This window comes from Dermacentor silvarum, chromosome 11 (assembly GCF_013339745.2).
Source record: "Dermacentor silvarum isolate Dsil-2018 chromosome 11, BIME_Dsil_1.4, whole genome shotgun sequence".
Taxonomy (NCBI): Eukaryota; Metazoa; Arthropoda; class Arachnida; order Ixodida; family Ixodidae; genus Dermacentor; species Dermacentor silvarum.
Window position 1 is genome coordinate 68,192,078 of NC_051164.1, and position 18,082 is coordinate 68,210,159.

At 51.2% G+C, this 18,082-nt stretch overlaps 1 protein-coding gene across 1 annotated transcript; it reads right to left on the bottom strand.

Moving 5' to 3' along the window:
• Nucleotides 1-1,887: 1,887 nt before the first annotated feature.
• LOC119432650 (F-box/LRR-repeat protein 12) lies at nt 1,888-12,890 on the bottom strand. Its single transcript, XM_037699807.2, has 3 exons — nt 12,785-12,890; nt 10,581-10,821; nt 1,888-2,717 (listed from the first exon to the last, which is right to left on the bottom strand). Exons 1-3 carry the CDS (start codon nt 12,859-12,861, stop codon nt 1,962-1,964), a joined length of 1,074 nt encoding a protein of 357 aa, XP_037555735.1. The 5' UTR covers nt 12,862-12,890; the 3' UTR covers nt 1,888-1,961.
• Nucleotides 12,891-18,082: the final 5,192 nt, after the last annotated feature.

An 18,082-nucleotide genomic window follows, 5' to 3' on the forward strand; every position in this document is an offset into this window, starting at 1 on the left:
AGTCAAAGGGCTCTGTAACGAAACGTTTTTTGATATACAGTTCATTTTGTTGTAAAGATCGCGTACCGTCCGGCTGTAAATAGAACTGGCCAAGCACGTTCGGCAAAAGAAAACCTTCATTTAACAATGAAATGAAGCGACACTTAGTAAATGAGGTCGCTATATTTGAAGGAGACCTTATGATACCTCGGTTCATGCCATGTACGTTTCGCGGCGAAACCCGTTAGTGACGCCAGCTACAGCTTCAGAATGTGAATGCTACTTTTTAGGCTGCCTTGCCCTCAAAATCCTTTGTTCGACTGCAGGCTTTTTTTCTTTCGTCCACTTTGGCCTCCGTCCTGTCCTCGATTGCTTCGACCATGCAATCGATCAGTCTTGAGCAGGCCATGACGTTGTCGTCAACCTTGTCGACAACCGCTAGCTGTCGTATACCCGCTGCTATAGTTTTTAAACAAGTGGTGTACGAGTTGAGCAATCTCTGGCGCTCTTTCACGTCGGTGGTCGGTGATCACCATAGCAACTACGGAGTCCGGATTTGCCCACGTGATGTTTGTCGTGGCGTCGACTGGCGCATGCGCGCCACAGCTCACTGGCGGTGCCGCTATGTTTGCATTCGGTGTAAAACAAGTCTACCGTCGGGGGCGCTTAAGTTCTTTCCTCGTACAAGCAAATTCGTTGCGCTTGTCTTCGATGTAGAGGCGCTCACAATATTTATGAAAAATAGGAGAGAGAGAGAGGTTTGATTGACAGGAAAGACAGAGAGGTCGACCTGAGCTGGTGCGCTCTAGTGTGATACTCTGCACTGGGGAAGATGGAAGGGAGTGAAATCATATGGATGGATGACGATGAGAACATAAGTGGCGAGTCACATGTACATTAGACGGTGGCCCTACTAGAGCCGCGCTCGTCTAGCTTCGTGTCATGCAGGAACTTCAACAGCGCTTTAGCTGTCCGCATTGGAGTGGCAGTGTCAGGCCATGGGCCGAGAACAGCGTCCTCCGACAGTGGTTGCCTGATGCCACCACTCGCAAGGGAATTGTACAACGTCCGTCGCTTCAGCATATTTGCTGGGAAATCACGTTCCAGCGTTTCAGACGTCCGACAGCGTTTGCAATCGGTGCTGTTCGAATAGCCGATGAGGTGTGCGTATAGCGGCGGGCGAAAGCAAGGCCCATCCGAATCCCGCGTAGAAATGGCGCTTTGCTTTGAAAGATAGGAATTCGGCCTGTACACTATGGAATATACTTCGTTATCCAGGTTCTTTCGTCTACAGGCCTTTGTGAATAACGGCGTCGGACTGTGGTATATATACAAGCAGATGCAGCAACATTGACGCTCAAAGCAAAGTAAGTAAAATAATAAGTGACGTGAGACAAATTACAGATAAGTGATTTATGAGAACGTATATATTACCTATATTTTGTGGAACACTCGAAAAAAGACATCGACACGCGTAAGATAGGGAGAGAAACCGAGTTCCATAGCTTTAAATGAGCATACCGGAGAGCCGTTGGCTATATTTGCTATGAGTTATAGGCAGTAAAACGTTATTCACACGTTCTATAACATTGATTTTATATGTGCTGTAGAGGAGCTAAATGACAAGCATAAATAAGATTGCACGATGATATGGGGTAAACATTGTTGCTGTGACGAAAACATAGTAAATCGCATTCGCGGCGAGAATATCTAAATAACAAGCTTTAAACACAATGAACAAAGCAAACCCAGTTTAGGGCTGCTAACTGCTGTTGCAGTGAAACGAAAAGTAGTGCTGGCACTGGTTCGCAAAAATGCCAGCTCTTTTCGCCAACACGCGGCGGTATAACAACTTGCCCAAACGCCAGCTGGTAGGAGACCACGTAAGACAGTCTCAAACTGGTTTATTTCGGCAAGAAAGGCAGATTAGAAAGGAACAACACAGCACATCACTCAAAGAAAACCACACGGAGCCAAACGGTCTAGCAGTTGTGATCGGGCGTGACGTCCAGGTTCGCCTTGCGGATGTGACTGGTCACGTGCTGCTTGCACAACGCCGTGCTGTCCGTCTGGAACGGGATCAGTTCCAAGTACCGGCACGAACTGGGTACGAGCTGCTGAATGCTTTTCCTGACGCTCTCCGAGATGTAGATGCCCGCAGCGGCCAGCCACTGCAGCCGGGGCGTCATCCGCAGCAGTGTTGGCAGGTGACACGCTTTGATCGGCGTGCATCTGAGGCACACGTGTGTGAGGCGGAGGGTACGGTGTCGACCACCGACCGGAAGGCGCCACACCGTCTCGAATGCCTCGCCATCGAACACCGTGTTGCCCACGAACAGGTACCGGAGGTTGGCGCCGTGAAGGAGCACCGTCTCCACGCCTCGGTTGCCGACGGGCGTGCGCTCGACGTCCAGGAGGACCAAGTTGACGATGAGGGGCGTGAGGGCGTCGAGACTCTTCTCGTAGAGCGGGTAGCAGCCTTCGAGGATCAGTGCGCGAAGCGAGGGAAACTGGTCCGACGAGCCCAGGTGGAACCGCAACAGGAAGACGGCACTGGTCAGGTCGAGCAGCCGCAGGGATCTGGCCACGAAGTGACCCGGCTGGTCTTGAAAGAACATGTTGGGATAGAAGAAGGATTTTCTAAACGACAGCTCGGTGAGCCCCGCGGGCAGGTCCAGGACGGACGATGCCAATGAGGTGTCGGCTTCGGTCATGATGGTGCCCGTAAGTTGTAGAACCTGCGACATGCGCGGGAAATATACGGAAACAACTGTAACCAACCGTGTTCCTTCAAGGCAGGGTACAATTAGTGCATGGACCGGTCAATGCTAAAGTGTTCTGTCTAGTGTTAGCAGCCGCGCGGTGAACTCCTGGAATTTTGCAAGCAAACGCTGTTAAGCAATTAGCACCCCTCTGCTTCAAACCCCTTGAACACAGGTCACCCTGAAGCACTTTTTTGAATGTAGTAAGAAAACGTTGCCGATTTGTCGTAGAGGCCGCTGTGAACATGTTGTATGACAAGGAAGTCTCGCACGGCTGTGGACGACACGAAGGACGCCGACAGGAAGACACAACAGCGTAGGCTTAGTCAGGCACATCAGGAACAGCGTCGAGTCCGAGCCCCACTTCAGTAGCGCTGGCGATCCGGCTGCGGCCTTCTGCACGGCGCACTTCTTCCTTACATCCCCCCCCCCCCCCCTCCTCGCTGAAGACGGAGCCGCACAGGAGGCCCAAGGCGTCGCGAGGACGAAGGGCTCGTGATGCGGCTTGAGCCGGTCGACGTGGACAGTTTCGCGACCTCGGCGACGCAGGTCCGTAGGGGGCGTCAGAGGTTCGATGACGTAGTTCACCGGAGAAGTTTGCTGCAGAACCCGGTAGGGATCCATGGTATCGGGAGATAAACTTGGAGGAGACACCTGGTGTTGAAGTAGGAGGCACCCACAACCAAACGAGAGCGTCAGGCGAAAACTGGTTGTGGGGGCGCCCGTCGTCATTACGAAATTTCTGTAGCGCTTGTTCTTGCGTGGTTAGGGAGCGAGCTAGTTGCCGACATTCTTCTGCATACCGGGCGGCTTCGGAAACCGGTGTACCCTCTGATAAGTCGGGATGGTAAGGAAGAATGGTGTCAATGGGGGAAATGACGGTTCTCGGTCATATAGAAGAAAGAAGGGAGAAAAGCCCGTCGTTGCCTGGGGTGCCGTATTGTAGGCGTACGTGACATAGGGAAGGACGAGGTCCCAGTTGTTGTGGTTGGAGGCGACATACATCGAGAGCATGGTCGCCAAAGCGCTCTGTCAATCCATTTGTTTGAGGGTGATATGCGGTGGTACAGCGATAAATAATGCGGCATTCAGTGAGAAGTGCTTGAATGACATCGGCGAGAAAGACGCGGCCTCGGTCGCTCAGGAGTCGAGGGGAGCGCCGTGACGTAGAACGAAGCGTTGAAGCAGGAAGGAGGCAACGTCACGAGCCGTCGCGGCTGGTAGAGCGGCCATTTCTGCATACCTCGTGAGGTGGTCTATAGCTACAATGGCCCAGCGATTGCCAGCAGCTGTGTATGGCAGATGCCCGTATAGGTCTATTCCAATCCGGTCAACGGGTCGCGAAGGGCACGGCAAAGGTTGCATTGGTCCAGAAGAGCGGCAAGGATCAGGCTTGCGGCGTTGACATTCTGTGCAAGAGCGAATGTACTTTCGCACAAATGTGTACATACCTCGCCAATAAAACCTATGACGTAGTTTGGTGTATGTCTTGAAGAGACCAACGTGTGCACACTGAGGGTCGGCGTGGAAAGCGGCGCATACATCAGTGCGGACCCGCCGGGGTATGACAAGCAGCCATTTGCGGCCGTCGGAACTGTAGTTACGGCGATAGATGATTCCGTCGCGGATGGCGAAGTGCGAAGCTCGTCGGCGCAGCGCTCGGGATGGTGGGCGTGCAGGTGAATCAGAGATGTAATCTATCAAAGATGAAATCCAGGAGTCCTTGCGCTGCTCCAAAGTCATGTCGACAGAAGCGAATGGGGGAAGTGAGTCCTCTAGGACGGAGACACTGGATTTCCGTGGCAGCAGTGGGATCGAAATGGCGCAGTATCGGTGGTGTTGTAAGCAGGCGACGTAGCGTCGCGAAGGCCTCGTCGCAAGCCGGGGACCACGCGGAAAGATTGGGGTCTCCCCGAAGAAGCTCTGTCAGCGGTGCCATAATCGAACCCAAATTTCGAATGAAGCGGCGGAAGTACGAGTAGAGGCCAATGAAACTACGCAAGTCTTTTAGAGACGTTGGACTTGGGAATTCTTTAACAGCACGGAGCTTTGCGGCATCGGGGAGAACGCCGTCTTTCGACACGATATGTCCGAGAATTGTCAGCTTGCGTGCCCCAAAGTGACATTTTTTCAGCTTAAGTTGGAGGCCAGCGTCACTGAGACAGCGTAAAACCTGCTCCAATTAAGCGATGAAGGTGAGTAGGAAAATCTGGTGCAAACACTACTACATCATCCAAATAACGCAAGCACGTGTTCGATTTAAGGCCTCGAAGAATAGTATCCATCATCCGCTCAAAAGTCGCGGGCGCGTTGCAAAGGTCGAATGGCATCACACGAAATTCGTATAAGCCATCTGGTGTGATGAAAGAAGTTTTAGGCTTATCGTCTGCAACCATAGGCACTTGCCGATAACCAGACCGTAGATCGAGGGAGGAAAAGAACTCTGCACCTTGTAAGCAGTCTAAAACGTCATCGATCCGCGGCAACGGATAAACATACTTTCGGGTTATTTTGTTTAGGCGACGGTAATCCACGCAAAAGCGGATCGAGCCATCCTTCTTTTTAACTAAAACAACTGGCGATGCCCATGGACTGTCGGACGGTTCAATGACACCATGCTTTAGCATTTCACCTACTTGCTCATCAATGACGCGTCGTTCTGCCGACGATACGCGGTATGGTCGCTGCCGTAGCGGTGAGTGAGCACCGGTGTCAATTCGGTGACATACAGTCGTCGTTCGACCCTCCGAAGTGCTATGGCTGTCAAAAGCAGGGCGAAATTTGTCGAGGAGGACGGGGAAGGTCATGGCGTTGCTTGAGGTTTAAGGCGTTGTCGATGACGTGGCTGAAAACGCTCTTCAGGCGATGTGGCAGGTACGGGACTACCGGAGAGGGTGTTGACCTCGGACGATCCAATAGGAAGTTCCAACGTGGTAATGGTGTCGTAAGGCTCCACAGTGCCGAGAGATTCACCGCGAAGCAACGTAATCGGGAATGGGAAGTGGTTGTATACAGGAAGGTGAGTCGCACCTGCTTGAAGGCCAAGCAGCGCTGTTGGGAGTGGCGAGATGTGGCGATGAACGAAAGCAGTGGAAGGTGTGATCAGTACGGTAGAGTCGGAGGCAACGGAACAGGATACAGGTGCCAGGAAGGATGCGTGCGGAGGTATCTGGATGTCGTCAGTGAGGGACAACTTGGTGGAGGAAAGCGAAACGTCGTCAGATATGGCATTGCCAAGCGAAGAGAAGGCGACTTCTGCACGGGAGCGATCAATGACAGCTTGGTGACGGGAGAGAAAATCCCAATCTAAAATAATATCGTGTGAACAGTGGGGAAGAACGACGGACTCGACGGTGTAGAGTACTCCTTGAATTTCAAGTCTGGCGGTGCACGCAGCCACCGGCTGGACGTGCTGTGCTGTGGCCGTGCGGAGTAATGGACCGAAGAAAGGCGCCGTGACTTTTCGTATTGAGCGGCATAGTTTTTCGGCAATCACAGATCTGACGGCACCTGTGTCAATGAGGGCAAGCACAGAGACACCTTCAACAGCGACATCAATAACGTTGGGCGGCGAAAGAAGAGGGCTTGATGGTTGCGACGATGACGCAGTTCTTGCCTCGGGAACTGCGCCACTTAGTTTTCCGTGTCAGCGGTAGAGGGACGTCGACGCATCGGGGAGAGCAAGCGACGATGAGAAGGAGAACGGCGGTCAGAAACTGGGCGAAGGATTGGGCGGGGAAGGAGTAAATTGCGGTCTGGAGCGTAAGACAACGGATGGTCGTACGCTGCTGTGCGTGGGTCGTCACGCGGACGAAGTGGACGGCGGCGGCACAGGCGTGCAACGTGTCCGGGAATACCACACGAATAGCAGATGGGCCGATTGTCCGCTGTGCGCCAGGGATTAATTACTCGATGGATCGGAGGTTGTGATGGCGTGGAGGTAAAAACAGGGCTAGGCATTGGAGGCGGATCCCGGAACGTCGGTGGGCGTGGTCGTGCGACGGCGTCGGCGTCGGCGTAAGTCAATGGGGCGATGAGTTGAGGCGCCCGCTCGAGAGGAAGGATCTCGGACACTTGTTCTTCTATAACGTGACGTAGGCTTGGACTAAGGGACGGACTTGACTCCTGCGGGTTGGAGATAAGGGAGAGCTGGCAAGCAACGTGTTTCCGGACGAAAGCCTTGATCTGCGAGAGGGGGGTGGAATCTTGAAAAGGAGAGGTCAAGGCGGACAACGATTCCTCATGAGGAACAGGACGGCGGGTGAGGAGGCGTTGACGGCGGAGCTCGTCATAGCTTTGGCATAGTTCAATGACTTGGGCAACAGTAGAGGGGCTCTTTGAAATCAGCATCTGAAACGCGTCCTCCTCGATGCCCTTCAGTATATGCTTGATTTTATTGCCCTCAGTAGTCATGGATGCATCGACGCGTTTGCAGAGATCGATGACATCTTCGATGTAGCTGGTAAAGGTCTCACCAGGCTGCTGAGAGCGCGACTGCAGACGCTGTTCGGCACGAAGCTTTTGAACAGCAGGGCGGACGAAGACCTCGCTGAACTTTGTCTTGAACACGGTCCAGCTTGGGACTTCGCTTTCGGGGTTCCGAAACCACAAGTGGGCAATTCTGGTGAGGTAAAAAGGGACGGTGGTCAATTTCGTGATGTCATCCCATTTGTTGTTAAGACTGACGCGTTCGCATGATGATAGCCACTCATCAACGTCGTGGTCGTCAGTGCCGCTAAAGATGGAAAGGTCCCGCTAACGGAGTGTGCAGGGGCATACGGAGGACTGGGGAGCAGGTTGTGGTAAGCTCGTGGCGCTTGCAGAGGTCATGATGGAAAGGAGGATCCGGCTGCGCAATTCCAGGATTACAGGAGACCCAGCAAACCTCCACCAATTATGACAAGGAAGTCTGGCACGGCTGTGGACGACACGAAGGACGCCTGCTCTCGCTTCCGCAATGCCGTCAACCCGTCATGCAGCGTCATCGAAAGCAGCTAGCTCACCAACGCTCTTGACTGATTTCGTGATCGCGAGATCATTCTTAGTAATAAATGATTGTTAATATGGAGCTAAATAAATGAAAATATATGCAGGGTTTGTCCGAAAAGTAATGTCATTGATTATGCTGTGAAGCGACTATACGTGGCGGCGCGCTAGGACCAGTTGCGATTGGTGGAGGGGGAAGTTAGCTTACACACCCGGTGGTCGCTCAGTCGTCTGCGACCATCTGGAGAATAAGGACAGGCTTTTCCATGAACCTCGTTTTCATTTCCAGTGGAAGCTGTAATGCTGAGTTCATTGGAATTAACAAAGGATTGTCATCCGAGTTTTGTGTGAAACACGGCAAGTCAGCAGTGGAAACTTTTCCTGTGATAAAGACAGCCTTTGGTGATAATTGTTTGTCGGAACTTCGAGTCTACCGGTGGCCCAGTCCAGTGGCTCTATATAGAACGTCGCGAAGAGGTCAGCGATGAAGCTCGCGCTGGACGGCCTCAAACGACCATCACCGACGAAAATGTGACGCGTGGGAGAGATCTTTTGTATGCAGATCGTCGTTTGGGTGTCCGTTTAGTGGGACAGACAGTAAAGTTCGAAAAAGTAACGTTCACAAGATTTTGACGAATAATTTGCAGATGCGAATAGTGTGCGCGAATATTGTGCCCAAAGTGTTAACGGATCACCAAAAATCGAGCCGAGTTGAGACGTGCCAGGAACATTGAGACTTGGGTGATAGTGACTTTTTAGACAATGTCATCACTGGTGACGAGTCTTGGGTGTTTGAATATGACCCCGAAGCAAAAAGTCAAAGTTCCGAGTGGCGCAGCTCGTCGTCCCCTCGCCCCAAGAAGGGCAGAATGGGCAAGTCAGAAGCCAAGACCATGCTAATTGTGTTCTTTGGCATCAGCGGGCTCGTCCAGCATGAGTTTGTACCACATATATGGCACAACCGTCAACGCTAAATTCTACTTTGAAGTGCTCAAGAGACTCAAACGAAGGATTCATCGCGCCCGGCCAATCATCGGGGGCGATTGGAAACTTCACCATGACAACACACCAGCCCACACCGCCTCCCTCGTGATCCGCTTCCGGGTCGATTCAAAGGTGCCAACGGTTCCACGGCAGTCCTACAGTCCTGACGTGGCTCTCCCAGCTTCTTTTTGTTTCCGCGCTTGAAAATTTCCACGAAAGGACATCATTTCGGGACACTTGACAGAGTCAAAGAGGTTTGCACCAAGGCTTTAAAGGACATTCCTAAGGAGGCTATACCGTGACGCCTTCGATGCCTGGAAATCTCGCTAGAAGCGATGTAGGGACGCATTTTGAAACCTATATATTTTGAAACATTTTAAAGTGTTGTACTGATCAGATCAATAATTTCTTTTTAATGGACTCACTGACAGTACTTGTGTATGCCTACGATCTCAAAAAAAAAAAAAAAGACAGAAAAAGTCGTTTCATCGTTGTACTGCATGTAGCTGTGTAAGCTGTCCGAGAAGGCAGTGGCGTACGCGTCGCGTAGCGTAGTCCACCGCGGCCGTCGCGGGGTGTCGCGACGAGCCCGACACTCAACATTTGGACGGGACTTAGCCATCTTGACTTCTCCGCTGTGTAGCTTCCAGCGCGCTTTCCAGATACGAAAAGAGAACGAAAGTCGGGTATCAGTGCGATAACTCCAGTTTCCCACCACCGCGGCCGTCTCTCGTCACGGCGCGCGGCCGTTTTCCATGTTAGAGAGTTTTAGGTTAGGGCGCTCCAACGTTTGCGTCCCCCTAATATAAATCTCTATTACTTCTGTCGTATCCTCCTGGCGCCGCATGATGCCCCTGCGGAGTGATATGTGCGAGGATGCTGCGCGCTTCTTTAATCAATGCGCGCTGGCTGCAAGCATCGCGAGTATAGGTTGAAATCGTCGGGAAGCGATTTATTTTTGCGGAACGAGACTCGTGAGGTGACGTCCTTTAAATTGAGGTCATTCTATGATTATCTAGGAAAGAGTTCGAGGGCCTCTTTCAGGAAACACCTCTGTGAGCTGCCGCAAACTTTGAAATTTAGCCCCAGCATGCATTCTGAAAGTACAGTAAACATCAAAAGTTTACCGACAGCGTGACACGAGAAAACATTGAATTTCTGAGCAGTTCGTGACCGTGGCGAGTAAAACTGCACAGCAATACGCAATTGGCACACGGACTGTAAATGCCAACTTCCCGCTGCTTGCCTGGGCATCGGGAATGTTCAACTTTTGCTCAGATATTGTGGTCGTGAACATGTGACACCGTCTGTAAATGTGTACTCTATTTCTACAACATTTCAACCTGATATGCCGAGTATAGTCTGCTTTCTCGTGGCACTTTAAATCCTTGGAATTGCTCGGCCATGAAATTAATGGAAAAGTAGAATAATTTCGCGTGGCGCACCCTACTGAAAGAGAAATGGTTCGGCACGAGAAAGGGAAAGGTTGGCGCTATCTTCTGCCGCCCTTGAGGGAGCACGGCTCAACCCTACATTTAAACTTAACAGTTGCAACTTAATTGGCCCGCACTCCACCCTCGCCACCTAGCTCTTGTACGTCATCTCCTAGTTTCAGCCCGTTCTCTCTGGAGACGTGCAGACTGTTTGAAATGTGGGAATTTCGGCGTTTGGGGCGTTTCCGAACGGTTCTGGCCGCGGGAACAACTTAGCTTTAAAGCAGCTGCGAGTGTCTGCGTGGTTTCCGTGGTCTATACTGCGACAATCCGTCTAGCTCGCGGCACCGTCTAACTCATCATGGCCTCCGAGATCGGGCTGATCTCGGAGGCTACTTCTCGGAGCGGGTCTCTGCTTGCTGCGCAATGCACCAACCTTGAGATTTGGGCAGTGGTCTCTCAGGTGCCTGAAGGTTAGCACCGTCAGCACCTGGGTCCTGTCGCTGAAAGAGCTCTCGTCCCTTATGGCCGCAGTGATCCTCAGCTGGACGAGTCTGGTGCCAGCGTATTGTCGAACGAGGCTCAACGCCTTGGGAATGGAGAGTGGCTGCGATGTCACGTCAATCACCTGCCGAAGTGACCAATCAGAGGACACTCGCCGCCAGCGTCGACATACGCTGGAAAGCAAAAAAAAAGAGGAAAAAATAATAGTGGCGATAGTCGACCATTGTTTTAATCTGGGGCGCGATCTTGTACGCGTTCCAAAATGGAACGGAGGCGTTCCGTTCCATGGAGCCGCACACGATTGGTCAATTTGAACGTCGCGGTTGAAATTGGCCAATCGTGTGCGGCTCGATGGAACGGAACGCCTCCGTTCCATTTTGGAACGCGTACAAGATCGCGCCCAAGATGTACAACGTTAGTATTGACACTTTCTTGGTGAGGCCAATATTTAAAAAGTTAGGCAATTAATTTATACTAATTGAATTTGCAAAACGAAAAAAAAAATACCGCGGACTAGTACACGCGATATCCTCCACACCACTGAGTTGGTTTGAGCCTCCTAGCACACACCGTCGTTTTTGAAACATTGGCTTCGTTTAGCTGGGACGCCCTATATATATATATATATATATATATATATATATATATATATATATATATATATATATATATATATATATTGTACGGGAGCACATCAGCACCAGCTCTGTGCCAGCCAGTGTGGAAGAAGATGTTGACGACCGTCACCCGCCGGGCCGGGGTGGCTCAGTCAGTTAAGGCGTTGCGCTGCTGAGCTCCAGGTAGCGTGATCGAATTCCGTCTTACAGCTAGAGCTAACCCTGGGAGTGTTTTCATTTTCATTAATTTATCATTTCTTTAATTCAATTAGTAAGTACAAGTAATTTCCCCTATGTTGTCCTTGGTGCCATTGTATGTTGGCTTCTTATGATATGATTAATAAAAATCGGGCCCCTCGGTACCCTTTCTTCTCGTTCATTACATAACGAGGGCTTGAATCCGGCAGCATTGATGCCTTCAGGTAGCATATATGTGGATTTATTGACCAGTTGCCATCACCCAAAAAAGATCACGCGCTTGTGACGCCTGCGGCAGAAAGGATGTTCCACATCCGCCGCCTATGTTTGTGAGTGGTGGCGCTGGCTAACACTCCCAGGGTTAGTTCTAGTTGTAAGACATAAATACCCCAGAAAGTGGATGGGAAAACGGCGCCGCGGTAGCTATATAGTTCACAAGATGTCCGTGTGTGCTGGTGTGGCACTTGAGTGGATGACACGCCATCGGTGGTCGCAGAATGGGGTGTTTAGGAACGAACCTTAATGGAGCTAGTTGACATAACGTATACTCCGTTCCATACGTAGCAGTCAACGCTGTGGAAGCCAGAGAGACTTCTTGCAGTGGCTTCTCGCGCAGCGAAACATGGACGGAATGCCCAGCGAAGCGTGGACGGAACGCGCGGAGTGATAAATTTTCTTGACCGAACTTCTCGCGCATACCATCCACAGCGTTGACTGCTATGTGTGGAGTGTAGTCTAGACCGTGGCGAAAACAAACAAGCGATAAAACGCAAACTCTTCGCATTTATAGACACACATAGGGACACAATTTATGACTTGGCATATATCTTGCTCGATCGAGAGAGAATCGATAACGTCAGCTAGGTCATAACAAGCCCCATATACACAAACTTTGTATACTACGTGGTCAGCGGAGCCGTTGCAACCTCGACGCAGAGGCTGACTTAGGCGTAATCGAGTGTCAGTCGCACGTCATGGACGCCCCGTGGAAAATGGCAGGAGTGTTTGTCGCATGTGTGAGCTCGGTGGCTCCCCAGGACAACCTAACCTAACGAAGAGCTACGAGGCCTGTAAGCAGCGACTGGAGGCACAAACGCCATCAGCGCCTCCCTAAATCGTTTCGTTACGATAGCTTACTTCCCTCATAAAAAAAAGGGCCGAATTCCGTATTCACAACGAAGATCGTATACGCATCGGTGATTCGTAGAAACAGAAACTGCGTAATGGCAATAGGGAGCATAATTTGCCAGACAGTGAAATACAGTTCTTGCAAACGAAGACCTATGTGAAGCAACACTCTGGCGTGAGGACAGCATGTTACCTTGAGCAGATACAGATGTCCTTGAACTCCAGCTCTCCGAAAATTCTCAGCAGGAGGCTGTCTGGTAGGTGGTCCATTTCAATACTGTATTCTCTGCAATAGGTCCTGATCCTGATGGCGGCCAGTCGTCCCGGTGGGTAAGAATGCACTTCCATCGGTTCCAACGCTCAAACTTTGCTATTTTCTTCTTTTCTTGTCACGAGCAGCGCGCTATGCGTTTCGAAGTGGTCGAGCTCGTATTTCACGTGCGCTTGCCGGCGCGCGCCAGTGCTCGGGATCGTCTGAAGGCGTGCTGATGTGGGCTCGGCCCATACACGGATGCGTGCGTCGCCACGCGTTTTGATATTTCGGGAAAAGCTTAGGAAAGTGGATGGCATGAAACGGGGCACCTCAAATGCATCTGTGCGTAAAAATCGCGAACGTGGCATGGATAAAGAGGTGATGAAAGTAGTAAAACAGGTACCGAGTAAAAAATATCACCGCCCAAGCACTCCGTACAGATGGTTAACCGGCGTAGCTGAAACGTGCGGCCCCGGTGCTCATCACTGGGTTAATCCCGAGGGTTCATTAAAGTATTTCTCAATTATGAGGTTACATACACGTTCGGCTGCGCCGGAGAGAACGGCGTCGCTGACCCACAGCCCGCAGTCCGCCGTTATCGCTTGCGTTCGATGTCTCGAGTTTGCTCGGCGGCGTGGTTATAGCAGCATTCGCCCGCCATTACCGCTTGCTATTCTTCGAAATTAAATTGCTTCAAAATTAAATCTGTCCGTTACGTTAGACAATGAATGGCTCATAGCCCCTTAAGCAATGGCTCATACCCCCGTAAATGCGGCCTCCCCATTACGACGACACAAGAGAAGTGAAATTCTACGCTGGAATGATGAGTGGCAACGCAGCCAGCTGTGGAAGACGACGACGAACGCGGGAGCAAGGGCAAGAGTGCGTGCCGAGCCAACACCCTCTAGAAAAATATGAGGGTGTTGGCCGAGCGCGAGCACGAACCATTTACTTACCGTGACTACAGTGTTCTAGTACACTGTACCGTGACTGCGATCACGACGACGATTACGACACGAGACGCCGACAGCCCCGGCGCATAAGGTGCTTCGCACCTAAAATAAATCACGTGTGGCACATACCCGCGTTGGATATGTGGGTATGAGTCGCCGAGAGTAGGAGCGGGTGAAATCTCGTCGGCGTCGCGCCAACACCTCGGCAGGAGATCGGGCCCACCCCACGATGCGAGCGCAAGCATGTGGGGCCGATCCGGCGGCTGGTGCGGCCGAGCTATATACGTAACCAATATTTGAAGAAGACTTTAATTAACCGTCGGCATTAACTTAGTGATAAACACCAGGACCGCACATTTCAGCTTCGCTGGTTTACCATATGTACGGGATGCATGGGCGGTGTAATTTCTTTTTCTACTACATTCCCAGACAACAGTCCTTGACTGGTGGCGCCTCGGCGGATCACGCCGTCTTCGATGCACGCAGCAGGTCGCACTTTTATTGCGATAACAATTATATGGACACTTCAAATCGGATTTCTGCCGTTGGCGTCTCCGTCGCCGTTGCAGTGAGGTTCCGTATGACGTCAACGGCGATGAAATCGTCGTCGAAAGCCCAGGATACATGGAGCGAACTTTCTCGACGAACTTCACGCGTCAAGTAACGACGCGGCGACACGACGCAGTATGTTCGCTGTGTCGCGATACATGCGGCGAACGCCGCCGCGCGTTTGCCGCCGTGATGGCGGTGGTCCCGGCCGCCTGCTTCGAACTGAATTTGGCGTTGTCCTTGTAGAATTCACTTCGTTGGTAGCAAATGACTGCGTAAACGGCTTTCGCTTAGTCTCAGGCCGCTTCGACGACAGAGTATGATGGATAACCTTGAGGAGTTTTCGAGATCGCTTCTCGTTTTGAACGCGTCTAAGCCTAACGAAAGAAATATCCGATGCCAGCGTCATCTATCGGGGAAGTCGGGAGATAGGCGTGACGACGGCATGCGGCCTCTGAGATCAGAAGATTTCTGTTGAAGGCTGTTGTAGACAGCTTGCACTGCTTGTCTGTTTCCCCGCAGATCAGCGGATATGGGATGTACAAATACAACGCGATTCCTGAGAGATCATACTCGGAACTACTCAATCGGTGCAGAGACATGCATACACGGCAACACCAACGCGATTGCAGACGACACGAAAAGGCGCACGCGTGAAACACCAGCACGCATTGCGACCGGAACTACTGCCTCCTGATTGGCTGTCGTCCACCGCTGCGCGCTAGACGCTTCCGGCGGCGGCGTTCGCCCGACGAAAATGTCTGGACAGGCAGATCGGCGGCGGACGTCAAATTTTTTTGATGCCGGCCGTCGGGCATTTGCCGCCGGACGAAGTTCGTCGCTCGGACGCCGGTTATTCGCTCCATGTACCCCGGCCTGTATTTTGCGAGTGAAAGGGCGCGAGGGACGCGCGCTTTCACGGGGAGCGAACGCACGGGGGACGGGAGGGAGGGGAGGCGACGTTTAGCTGCGGCACCAAATGCATTTATATATAATTATATAACAATTATATGGACACTCCAAAGCAGATTTCTGCCGTCGGCGTCGCCGTCGTCGTCGCCGTGAGGTTCCGTATGACGTCAACGACGATGAAATCGTCGCCGCGCTCCGGACGCTGTATGTGCGAGTGAAGAGGCGCGAGGGACGCGTGCTTTCACGGGGAGCGAACGCACGTCGGAGAGCAAACGCGCGTTCTGCGCCGTGTTGATATGATGATAAGTGGTTCTTGAGGGAAAGGGAAAGGTTGGCGCTATCTTCTGCAGCCCTTGAGGGAGCACGGCTCAGCGCCAACGCCGTGTTCCCTGATCGATCGATAAGTGGTTCTTGAGGGAAAGGGAAAGGTTGGCGCTATCTTCTGCAGCCCTTGAGGGAGCACGGCTCAGCGCCAACGGGGAGGGGTAAGTGGGAGCGAAAGAAGGGATAGAGTGGAGTCGCCATGGCTGGCCGTGTTCCCTGAAGGGCTGCACAATTAAGCGTCTCTTTCCTCCTTTCCATATATAGAGAGCAAACGCAACTTTTTCCGTCGCGCGAAAGGGTGTGGGGGGAAGGGAGGGAGGGAGGGGAGGCGACGTTCAGCCGCGGCATCAAATACGTATTTATATAAAAACGCCGCGCGCGTTCGGTGCGAACGCGGGCAAAACGCCGACGGCGTCTGCAACAGTTCTGCGCGTTGCTGGTGCTGTTTGCTGCATGTCCAAGTTTATACAGCTGATAAAACTACTATCCTTACTCCGTATAGCTCTCTACTAATTTGCTATCGCAACTCATGCTTCGCCTTTCGGGTGAAACTGCGACAATTTTTTTCTTTTGTTTTTTTATCCAGCGGCCGTGTTACTGGCACAGGCAACTTTACAGTGTAAAGGAGAGATATGTGGAATGCTGAATTATAATAGACTATAGTAAAGCATATAATTAGCTCGCGCAGGCTAGGTGACTATTTGTCGTTACCCTAACCTGAAGGGGATAAGATTAGCGATTATCATGATCATGATGATACATAATATCCCGATATACGGCTCCGTATGCGAGAACACCATTCTCATCGTCATATATATAGCAACGTCATCTGGCCTAAGTTAGGCTTCCAACTGGTGCGTACGTGAGCTGAAGCAACCTGGCAAAAAAACGCGCGAAAATAAACAAAGATGGCATGCAGTAGTGCCACACGACCCACCTATGAGTGCAACCACCGGCTATACCAAAAATTCACAGTCACTTTAGCATACGCCAAAGAGGGTGAAGGCAAAGCCTGCGCTATCAGGAGACAATAATTAGATTACTTGACATTCTAATACGAATGCGTGGTTACTTCTTATTACTTGTTTTTTTTTCGGTCGTGGGTTTGAGTGCCTTAATTGACGCTACCTTAATTAAATGTGCCTCAATTAACCTCTCCCTAATAAACACCAAAGGTTGTGGGTTTGACTCCCACCAAAGGTCGTGGGTGCGCGAGTGCCTTAATTAACTCAATATTAATTAACTGTGGCTTAATTAACTTCGCCTTAACGCCAAAGGTGGTTGGGTTCGACTCCCACCGAAGGTCGTGGATTCGAGTGCCTGAATTGACTCCATCCCAATTAACGCGGTGACAACGGTGACCCGCGCACCGTCACAACTGTTGCGTGAGCGTTTGCATATCGGTAAGACACGGTTCCGGGTAGGTGTGGTAAGTGAATTAATACGCCGAGTCGTCGTCGTGTACGATTTCGCTTCGACGACACGGTTTTCGCTCAAGGGCGTTGAAGGTCGATTGAACGATGAGACATATAAGGCTTTCGCCTTAACAAATGCCGAAAGAGAAGAGCTGCGCAGATATTTATGCGTCCAAACGGTGTTAGCAATGGTCAACACTCACAATGGTTAGCCCGTGTCGACGCTCAGGGGCATGTGGGACGGTCAGCGCGACTGCTTTCTAGGTTCTTGTTCTTGGGCCGAATTCACAAAGGGTTTCGTTCGTAAGTTCGCTTTGCCATTGGCTGGCCGCCTTTGCTAATGATATGTACTGGCATCCGGATTGGCTCAAATTCTTCCTTGCGAAAAATTCCAGCGTAAGAAGTTTTTGTGAAATGGGGCCCTTGTTCCCTAGTGAAATGGCGCAACCCACTGTGGGGGATCGGCCATGAATCGGGCGGTGAAAAAGCGGTTATCATATAAAGTGCCCTACTGATGCAGATATGAATGATCAAATATCTAAGTATTGCAGGGAAAACTATGCGAGCATAATAAATATTTAGAAGAACTTTAGCATACAATTATTATTGTCTCGCGCAGAAAGACACATGAGGGACTTCGTAACCGTTCCTGTGGCTGTAACCCAGTGCGGTAGCACCAAAGGAGAGAGTTACTGGAAGAGTGAAATTCAAACCCGAGGTTTCGGAAGGGTTCTTTTAAAAATATTTTCCTTGGAGTAACGAACCGGCAGCATGCCAAAAAGAAGTGTTGCAGAGATTCGCTCTTATTGCGCCAAGGGCGCAAAGGCGACATAGCCAGACCAGACCTGCGGAGGTAAAAGTTCAGTGGGGGGGACTCGGCATCGTATATAGTCTCGTAATTGTTACTTCGCTTTTTCTAGTGGGGCACCATTTTCTGTTCCAAGCAAAATTGAGATGCGGTAAATCAGATGTCGACAATTACGATTTCGCAAAATTATTTGCAGTAGTAAATTTTCTGAAATGCGCCGCAGTGATGATAGTCGACGTAGGTAAAATGGGGATTATAGAACCATCGCGGGATGCAA

What these genes read in the sequence shown, in the direction of transcription:
- LOC119432650 (XM_037699807.2), bottom strand. Translation starts at nt 12,861, where the DNA reads ATGGACCACCTACCAGACAGCCTCCTGCTGAGAATTTTCGGAGAGCTG. An exon ending in GACATCTGTATCTGCTCAAG is followed by an intron (nt 10,822 to 12,784) that starts GTAACATGCTGT and finishes TTTGCTTTCCAG; the next exon opens with CGTATGTCGACGCTGGCGGC. An exon ending in ACCACTGCCCAAATCTCAAG is followed by an intron (nt 2,718 to 10,580) that starts GTTGGTGCATTG and finishes CGCATGTCGCAG; the next exon opens with GTTCTACAACTTACGGGCAC.